At 45.6% G+C, this 10151-nt stretch overlaps 1 protein-coding gene across 1 annotated transcript; it reads right to left on the bottom strand.

Annotated features, from left to right (window-relative positions):
- Positions 1-2255: 2255 nt before the first annotated feature.
- LOC120055475 (regulator of G-protein signaling 21-like) lies at positions 2256-4746 on the bottom strand. Its single transcript, XM_039003335.1, has 5 exons — positions 4595-4746; positions 4313-4372; positions 4143-4204; positions 3833-3999; positions 2256-3680 (listed from the first exon to the last, which is right to left on the bottom strand). The coding sequence occupies exons 1-5, from the start codon at positions 4675-4677 to the stop codon at positions 3495-3497; spliced, it is 558 nt and encodes a 185-aa protein (XP_038859263.1). The 5' UTR covers positions 4678-4746; the 3' UTR covers positions 2256-3494.
- Between the last annotated feature and the right edge of the window lie 5405 nt (positions 4747-10151).

Below are 10151 nucleotides of genomic sequence, written 5' to 3'. Positions count from 1 at the left end.
ATGCTTGGGGGGGTATACACGGCTGTGACTATAATCAAAGAGAATTATAGGTAGGGTGAACAAAAGGACTTGAGTTCCTGTATGTTGTTGTGATTACACCATGAGTCGTTAATCATGAGGCATACACCCCCGCCCTTCTTCTTACCAGAGAGATGTTTGTTTCTGTCGGCGCGATGCGTGAAGAAACCCGGATGGCTGTACCGACTCTGACAACATATCCCGAGTGAGCCATGTTTCCTTGAAACAGAGACGGTTACAATCTCTGACGTCTCTCTGGAAGGCAACTCGTGCCCTAATTTTGTCCACCTTGTTATCTAGAGATTGGACATTGGCGAGTAATATGCTCGGAAGCGGTGGATGGTATGCTCGCCTTCTGAGTCTGACCAGTAGGCCGCTACGTCTGCCTCTCCTGCTGCGACCTTGTTGTTTTGGGTCGGCCTCTGGGATAAGATCGCATGTCCAGGGTGGAGGTCCGAACAAAGGAACTGCTTCGGGAAAAACGTATTCCTGGTCGTAATGATGGTAAGTTGACATCGCTTTTATATCCAATAGTTCTTCCCGGCTGTATGTAATAACACTTGATATTTTCTGGGCTAACAATGTAAGAAATAATACAGGGAAAAACAAAACTGCATAGTTTTCTGAGGACCTGAAGCGAGGCGACCATCTCTGTCGGTGCCATCTTTCTTATCAACTGTGTGTGTATTTTTGTGTAAGAGTTCGTAGTTGGTGAAATGTGTAGAACATTTTTTCTTCGCCCCGTGGCAACGTGTAGAATTTAAGGAAACTCTAAAACATATATTTTTACTCTCCGCTGTCAAGTGAAGTGCTTTGCTCGCTAGTGCTAAAATGTTTTGCTCGCTAGTGCTCTGACAGCATGTGTGGGTATGCAGACTCGCGATCCACCGTGGCCACTCACCCCATCAGTGTTGCCTATCCCTGATCTAAAAGCGAAACCAAATTCCAATGGAAAATGTAAATGCACGATTTTTGGTTTAGTTTTCACCTTAATGTGTTATCACTGCACTTTTAACCATTTAAAAGCACAACAAAGCTGAAATGGGTATACAATGTGAGGTATTTTGAATATTTGTACAACAACTTTATATTTTGTCACTGTGCTTCATCTAATAGCACAACCAAATGGCCTGGATTGCAGTTGAGATTACATTGAAGTATATGGTGCAAGGGATCAGTGCCGTTGCAGATTATTCTAACGTTTGTGAAGATTTCCATAGACATGCAACCTTTGCATGCTATCTTGAACATGCATGCTTCCTATGACAAAATGTGGCCATGATGTGTTATTCATTTTAAGGTTGAATAAATACTGTTACATTAGTTTGTAAGATAGCCTTAACTATAGGCTATTTACTGTATTACAATGGTAATATTGAGTTTGGTTGACAACACAACCAAATATCAACATTTAAAGGAGATGTATCTACTGCTTGGATAGTTCCATCTGAGCCACTGGTTTCATCCTATTCTTGAAATTGTATTTTTGGTTGAGATGGAGAAGTGGATCCAACATATAGTTTGTTAACTTGTTAACTGGCTATTTACTGTATTGCAAAAGTGATAATGACTATTGTTTTGTTGTCAATGCAACCAAATGTCAACATTTGAAGGAGATGTATAGTATCTTCTGCTTGGATAGTTCCATCTGTGCCACTGAGTCTGTCTTTAATCCTAGTTTGTCGACAAATGGATAGTTGATATGTTGGATTCACATCTCCATTTCAACCAAACATCTAAGTTAAATAATGGGACTAAATCAAATTTGAAATGCACTTTAAATAAAGTTTGATTTCATTTAGTCCTATTCTTTAACTTCGATTTTTGGTTGAGATGAAGAAGTGAATCCAAAAATTGTATTATTAACTTATAAATTCCCTTTGAAATCAACCAAAACATGAAACAGTAGAGATTTCTCAACAACCCTTCTCACAATAGCACATCGGTAGTAAGTAGTCAGTGGCAAATATCTAAACAGGGCTTGGTTAAAACCCTAGATGGGACCAAAATTATAGTTGTAGATAGATCAACTCTCCAGTAGGTGGTGCAGCCCAGCCTATTGTTTTTTTCTTCTAGTGGATATTATGTTGAAGATCTGAAGTTGTTTCAATGGTACAAATTCAACATATTTTATATAAGGTTTGTCTATGTTGAAAATGGACTACTATGATGACATAATCCTGTGGTAGAAATTTGACAAAACAACAGTTTGTTCGAATCCAATGTATTTTCCACATCACAATAAATTGAGAAATTACGTTGAAACAATGTTGATTCAACCAGTTTGTGCCCAGTGGGATGGTGGTTTCTGGGAACATGGAGGGGAAATGGATTCTTGTGAGTTTGACGAAAACAAGATGGACACCTGCCTCCTGGACTGCCCCACTTCCTGTGCCTTTTGGTTACTTTGATTTGTTTGTTAGTGCCATTTTAAATTGCATGGTTTGTAAATGTTCCTGGGCCATGAGAAAGGCCACTGCTGAAAAGGGAAACGTGTAAACCATTACTTATTATTTATTAAATGGTGAAACTAGTCCCTTGTTTCCTACTTCTGCCTGCTCAACCCAGATCCAAAAGAACCTGTCATATTTCCACCTCGTGACATTACCCTTTCAGTAAAGTTTGGGAAGCGTCTTAACAAACAAATGCAGTCAAATATTAGGATATTTTAAAAGTGCTTTGAAGGTTTGAAGCATTTAGATTTCATTTACATGAATTTGTGTTTTTATTAAATGTTTAATTTATCTGTTCGAATTTGGAAACCATGTGCCATTTTATAAATACATCTATAGAAATCTTATTATTATTTTTTTTTTTACAAATGTCCAGTGTAACAGCATTTTTTACATTCAGTAATTTCTTCACAAAATCAATTCTCCAAAATGTTATTTTTCAAAGCTTACATCACAAACATGCCTCATTGTGTTAAAGTAAACAAAATTACCCATTCTAAAATTGTCGCGGTTTTCAAAAAGTCAACTTTAGTAGATTATCTTATCAAATGCCTTATAAAAATAACTCAACTGATGACCTGCAGATTATGTGCAACTGCAGATACCTTCTCATACAGTCACAGCCCTGACTGTTTAGATCCTACATAGTAAACATCCCCGGAACTTTGACACAGAAAGTCCCTAACAATAACATGCCATGCAAGGTAATCCCCTGACACCACCATGTCTCTGTCGTAGAAATAGAATCAACATTATATTTCTATGATCTCTTTAGTCCCCTTCTATGTGACGTATGTTCCTCTTTCAAGTGAAAGTACATAGACTAAACACAACAAGGCTTGCCAGCACAGTCACTTCTGTATGTTCCTCCCAGCATTCCCTTAGGCCTCATACATCTGTACCCAGTATAATTCACACTCGGAAGCATCTTCTTATGAATCCTGTTTGTAGAAGCTCCCTGGCTGTGAAACATTACAGTCCATTGTTGGAAGCCTCAGTTCAATTTCTATCATCGGTATTCATTCACATCTTCGTGTACTCCGATGCGGAGTCCAATAGGGTCCTGTAGATGTTGGATCTGAGGAACCTGGGGTAGGAGTCTTTCTCCATCAGGCTGTACACAATCCTCTGGGCCTCGTCGAAGCAAACTGTGGAGGGCGTCTTCACATTCTGCCCGATGAGATCTCTGGTCTTGTGGTCAATGTTGATCTGGAGAGATTTAGAGGGAATTGATGAGACTTAGTGGATACAAGAAGTAGATGTGCTCATACAAAGCAAATGTGGCCATAAAAAGTAGATGCATACGTGATCAAGGATCTACATGTTTTTGTGAAGTATTATACTATGTTTGTACAACTTGCCTCTTTCGGAGCCTCAGCTTCAATGTATGTCTTGTAGATCTTCTTGGCCCTGGAGGACAGCCTGAAGGAGGTCTTAATCTTCTTGTAGTCTTCACAGATCAGCCAGAATTCAATGTTCTCATCGCTGAACTCTGATTTCAAAAAGGCCTGAAATGTTGCCATGCCGTCTAAAAGGGGAATGAGAAGACACACTTAGCTAGGCTTTAAAACCTGCAAACCTACGAAAATGGACATATGATCATCATATCTTCAACGGTTCAACCTCCATTTGTATGTTTAAACATTGTTTTGAAGAACATGAAATGCTTACATTTTGATGTGAGAAGTCTCTCCAAAGACTGGGACCACAGGATAATTTCCTCAGTACTAAGTCTGTAAAGGAGGAGGACAGTTATTTTTTAGATCAATACACTGGATGTTAATGTGGGTCCTGATAGGAAAGGCTCATGGACATGGAGAGTCTATCTTTAGGCTATTTACCGTTCAGTGTTAGGGGCATGGGAAGATCTGCGTTGTAGTCGGGACCTCAAGTCGCATCCCCTGAAACAAAGTAAATAGGTAAATACACAAGCATACACACAAAACGTGCACATGCACAGAAAACCTCAAAGATATCTTGCTCCTACGTGCAAAGGCAACCAGCAACATACTTTAGTGTTTCTAAAGAACAATTGTTTTTAAGAATCTGCAATAGTGCCGAATGACCAACAAACCAATAAATCAATGTGGAATGTAAGCAATACTTTATCAGCGAATACTCACTTTGTCTGCTTTCTTCTGTTGTCCTCCATGTCAATGTTGAGTGGATGCAGTTCCCTTGATGGTGATGTGACTAAGATAAGCATGTTTGGGGGAACACGATCATTGGGTTCTTTGTATGTATTACTCAGTGTTGGAGTTCTCTGCTAGCTGTCAAATTGTGTCTGTTTTGATGGTCCTCCAAACACCCTCCTTTATACGAGCGATGGCTACTGTGATGTTAGTGTGTGTAGCGTCACCCGTTTCGTTGGCCTCTAACCGCAGAAATAGAGGAAGTAGTGGATGACGCTAGCTTGTTCACACCAGTGCAATGCAACTGACTGACTATGCATTCAGAAACCTGCACAGGTCATTGCCTACCGATATTAAGGCCAGGGTATGCAAATGTAACGTGGAAAATTAAACAACCGATAAGCAAATTTTTTACCTTCACTCTGTGGGCTCAAGTAAAGAACAAGGACCTTTGTTTAATTTTTCAAACACATTTGTCAGGTGGAAGTGATACTTTCATTAGGTTTTTTGCTTTCATGTCCCATGATAGTGGAACTGCTGCTGTTTTGTTTTTTTACCAATATAAACTCTTGCCTTTTCACAAGTATAACCCTAATAATTGTATCTGGAGTTTTTGGCAGAAGAAGAGAACAATTGAAATAGGTCAAACCATGCAGCAGAAGAATTTACCGGATTCGTCAGTGAAAATCCCACTGTCCACCTTTTAGTCTCACTTCTCCTTAGTGCACTTCACCTTACTGAATGACATCAGTAGTGGCCTCTGACATTTATTTTTCCGTCCCAGAGAACCAATCATATATAGTATGTTAGATAGACGGACAGATCGGGGCCAGATCACAATAGATACAAAGAAGATTTTGTCTTGACTAGATGACTAGACATATTGTTAGTTTATTCCCATCAAAATGGCAGCTCTTTATCTGATGACAACTAAGCAGATAGAACTAGCAGTCACAGTGTTGCTTACAGTTAACGTCACCATGAAAAACCAGTCAGGGTAGACGTAAAACGGTCGCCTGGGTATGAGAACTCGGTCACATGGGTATGAGAACTCGGTCACATGGGTATGAGATCTCATGCACGGGCTGACCTGCAGCATATAACATACTACTTCCAATACAGTCCTCAGGAATACATAGTTTCTTGCTATACGTTATGACATACATTATTTAAAATCAATAGATCATATTAACATTGTATATTCATATTTAAATCAATATTCTATTTGAAAATTGATCAAAGCAATGCATTTTTCAACTGCGTGGGTGGGCATGCGTGTGCACTTGTGTCACTTTTTGAAACAAACCACATCTACTTCCACTTCCTTTCCTTAGCAGCCAACTGAAATGTGTTATATAATGACCTGATGACTAAAAACAAAACAAAATACATGAAATATCCCAGAAATGAAATATATGGGAGTCAGTGCATTCGACATGAGGTTGGTAAGACAGTGAATTTCACTGACAGGATTGGCATATTAACATATTGACTATATATACTTTGGAAATGTTTTGGAAAAAATAACACTTACACATTTTCATAGTGTTGTACACCTAACATACCTCCTAACTGCAGACCATGCAGAGCCTGCAGGGTAGTTACTGTAATGAGTACGATGGGAGACAGAATGCTGGTTTCATGCGCAGGGCGCAGCAGGTGTTTATTAGTAAAGGACCACAGGAGAAGGCAGGTAGCTGGGACCTGGGGCAGGCAGAAGGTCATACACAGGGACTCCAACAAGGTAACAGTACAGTCAGGGAAAAGGCTAATAATGTAGTCCGGGAGATCAGGCAAGAGATTGATGACAGGAAATCTGATAGGCAAAAGTACAGGCAGGGATTAGGCAAAAAATAATAATATTGAGCATTGTTAGTGAGGATGGCCAAAAACTACAATACACGGGAGGACTACTATGGAACTAACCAGCGCTCTGACTAGACTGTGTATCAACACAAACAATACCTCACAATGATGGGGTGCAAAGAACTGAACTAAATAGTGTGTGTAAATGACATACAGGTGTGTGAACAGGTGATAAGACTTCTGGTGATTGGGATCTGGAGAGTGAGCTGCGTTCAGGGAATCTGTGTTTGAGAGTGTGAGCTGGAAAGTGAGCAGTGTTCAGGGGATCTACTGTATGTGTTGGAGAGTGTGAGATGGAAGCAGACGTTACAGTTACAGTTACACCACAAAAAAGCACAAGAAAGTGGATTTCGACACCCACCATCTCAGATTGTTCTGAAATTGTTTCTGATGTTAGAAACAGATAGGATTAGCATTTCTGCAGCAATACTTTGTTGAAATATAATTTGATCTCTGGAAATGTAAGCTGATTGATTGCATCCAAATTGGCCATTTTAATTTATAGGATTCATATAATATTGAATAAATATAGTACCTAAAATCATATTTGAACCAAACATTTTTCTAACAATGAGTTAGACATCAGGAATCCAAACGAATGGACAAAAGCCAACCACGGACCCACACCCCATACCAATCCCACCCCAACAAGTATACACTGAGCATACAAAACATTAAGAACGCCTGCTCTCTGGCTTCTGACTCATCTTCACACAGTTGATTGAAGTGCTGATCCTGCTACTGACGCTGGGCCTCAAGTGTCTCCAGGTATGAGGCCTCGGTCTCCCTCATGAAGTTCAGGTATTCGCTAGTTGTGCTCGCAGTGTTTCCTCTTCCCTGGGAAAATATATAGGCAAAAGTAATGAAATGTACAGTACAGGAATTATAAGGTACAGACTTCATAGCAAACCTGAGGGCAACCAGTGTGAGTGCAGTTTTGTTCTCCAACCATGTATTATCTCATCAAATGTATGACATTTTATCCAGCAAAGGTCAGTATGCGACCAATCAGATTTACCAAGCAGATACACCAAAGATGCAAATAATAATTGTCTTGGGTGTCACGTCCTGACCATAGTTCTTATGTGTTTTGCTTGTTTAGTGTTGGTCAGGACGTGAGCTGGGTGGGAATTCTATGTTGTGTGTCTAGTTTGTCTGTTTCTGTGTCCAGCCTAATATGGTTCTCAATCAGAGACAGCTGTCAATCGTTGTCCCTGATTGAGAATCATATATAGGTGGCTTGTTTTGTGTTGGGGATTGTGGGTGGTTGTTTCCTGTCTCTGTGTTTGTGTTCTGCACCAGATAGGACTGTTTCGGTTTGCCACACTTTGTTATTTTTGTTTGTTGTAAGTGTTCACTGTTTTTTGTTTAATTAAACATGTTGAGCACTGGCTACGCTGCGTGTTGGTCCGATCCCTGTTTCACCCCCTCTTTTAGTGAAGAGAGGGAAGGCTGCCGTGACAGAACCACCCACCAAACCCGGACCAAGCAGCGTAGCAACGGGCAGCAGCGGCAGCAGCAGCAGCAGCGGGACCAGGAGAAATGGACTTGGGAGGACGTATTGGACGGAAAGGGTTGCTACACATGGGAGGAGATCCTGGCTGGTAAGGATCGCCTTCCATGGGAACAGGTGGAGGCAGCTAGGAGAGCGAAAGCAGCTGAGAAGGGGAACCGGTGTTATGAGGGAACACGGCTGGCCAGGAAGCCCGAGAAGAAATCCCAAAAAGTTCTTGGGGGGGGGGGGGGGGGGGTAAAGGGTAGTGTGGCGAAGTCAGGTAGGAGACCTGCGCCCACTTCCCATGCTTACCGTGGAGAGCGGGAGTACGGGCAGACACCGTGTTATGCGGAAGAGCGCACGGTGTCTCCTGTACGTGTGCATAGCCCGGTGCGGGTTATTCCACCTCCCCGCACTGGCCGGGCTAAATTGAGCATTGAGCCAAGAGCCATGAAGCCGGCTCAACATATCTGGCCTCCAGTACGTCTCCTCGGGCCGGTGTACATGGCACCAGCCTTACGCATGGTGTCCCCGGTTCGCCTACACAGCCCAGTGCGGGTTATTCCACCTCCCCGCATTGGTCGGGCTACGGGGAGCATTCAACCAGGTAAGGTTGGGCAGGCTCAGTGCTCAAGGGAGCCAGTACGCCTGCACGGTCCGGTATATCCGGCGCCACCTTCCCGCCCCAGCCCAGTACCATCAGTGCCTACACCACGCACTAGGCTTCCTGTGCGTCTCCAGAGCCCTGTTCCTCCTCCACGCACTCTCCCTGTTGTGCGTGTCTCCAGCCCAGTACCACCAGTTCCGGCACCACGCACCAAGCCTCCTGTGCGTCTCCAGAGCCCTGTACGCACTGTTCCTTCTCCCCGCACTCGCCCTGAGGTGCGTGCCCTCAGTCCGGTACCACCAGTTCCGGCACCACGCACCAGGCCTATAGTGCGCTTTGAGAAACCAGTGTGCCCTGTTCCTGCTCCCCGCACTAGCCTTGAGGTGCGTGTCTCCAGTCTGGTGCCACCAGTTCCGGCACCACGCACCAGGCCTACTGTGCGCCTCAGCAGGTCTGAGTCGGCCGTCTGCCCAACCCCGCCTGCACTGTCCGTCTGCCCAGCGCCATCTGAGCCATCCGTCTGCCCAGCGCCATCTGAGCCATCCGTCTGCCCAGCGCCATCTGAGCCATCCGTCTGCCCAGCGCCATCCGTCTGCCCAGCGCCATCTGAGCCATCCGTCTGCCCAGCGCCATCTGAGCCATCCGTCTGCCCAGCGCCATCTGAGCCGTCCGTCTGTCCAGCGCCATCTGAGCCGTCCGTCTGTCCAGCGCCATCTGAGCCGTCCGTCTGCCCAGCGCCATCTGAGCCGTCCGTCTGCCCAGCGCCATCTGAGCCGTCCGTCTGCCCAGCGCCATCTGAGCCGTCCGTCTGTCCCGAGCCATTAGAGCCGCCCGTCTGTCCCGAGCCGTCAGAGCCGTTCGTCAGTCAGGTGCCGCTAGAGCTGTCCGTCAGTCAGGAGCCGCCAGCCAGTCAGGAGCCGCCAGAGCCGCCAGCCAGTCAGGGGCCGCCAGAGCCGCCAGCCAGTCAGGGGCCCGCCAGACCCGCCAGCCAGTCAGGGGCCCGCCAGACCCGCCAGCCAGTCAGGGGCCGCCAGAGCCGCCAGCCAGTCAGGGGCCGCCAGAGCCGCCAGCCAGTCAGGGGCCGCCAGAGCCGCCAGCCAGTCAGGGGCCGCCAGAGCCGCCAGCCAGTCAGGAGCCGCCAGAGCCGCCAGCCAGTCAGGAGCCGCCAGAGCCGCCAGCCAGTCAGGAGCCTCCAGAGCCGCCAGCCAGTCAGGAGCCGCCAGCCAGTCAGGAGCCGCCAGCCAGTCAGGAGCCGCCAGCCAGTCAGGAGCCGCCAGCCAGTCAGGAGCCGCCAGCCAGTCAGGAGCCGCCAGCCAGTCAGGAGCCGCCCTCCAGTCAGGAGCCGCCCTCCAGTCAGGAGCCGCCCTCCAGTCAGGAGCCGCCCTCCAGTCAGGAGCCGCCCTCCAGTCAGGAGCCGCCCTCCAGTCAGGAGCTGCATCTAGCTGCATCTAGTCCGGAGCAACCATTCAGTCCGGAGCTGCCCTCCAGTCATGAGCTGCATCTAGTCCGGAGCAACCATTCAGTCCAGAGTTGCCCCTCTGTCCGGAGTTGCCCCTCTGTCCGGAGTTGCCCCTCTGTCC

The sequence above is a fragment of the Salvelinus namaycush genome, chromosome 11 (assembly GCF_016432855.1).
Source record: "Salvelinus namaycush isolate Seneca chromosome 11, SaNama_1.0, whole genome shotgun sequence".
NCBI lineage: Eukaryota > Metazoa > Chordata > Actinopteri > Salmoniformes > Salmonidae > Salvelinus > Salvelinus namaycush.
Note: the sequence above shows the minus strand (reverse complement) of the source record. Positions and strands in the feature narration are given on the sequence as shown.

Bases quoted from the DNA above. Each gene is read 5' to 3' on its own strand.
- LOC120055475 (XM_039003335.1), bottom strand. From the start codon at position 4,677: ATGCTTATCTTAGTCACATCACCATCAAGGGAACTGCATCCACTCAAC. The intron at 4,373-4,594 runs GTGAGTATTCGC...ACTTTGTTTCAG, and splicing joins AACAGAAGAAAGCAGACAAA to GGGATGCGACTTGAGGTCCC. The intron at 3,681-3,832 runs GCAAGTTGTACA...AAATCTCTCCAG, and splicing joins AAGCTGAGGCTCCGAAAGAG to ATCAACATTGACCACAAGAC.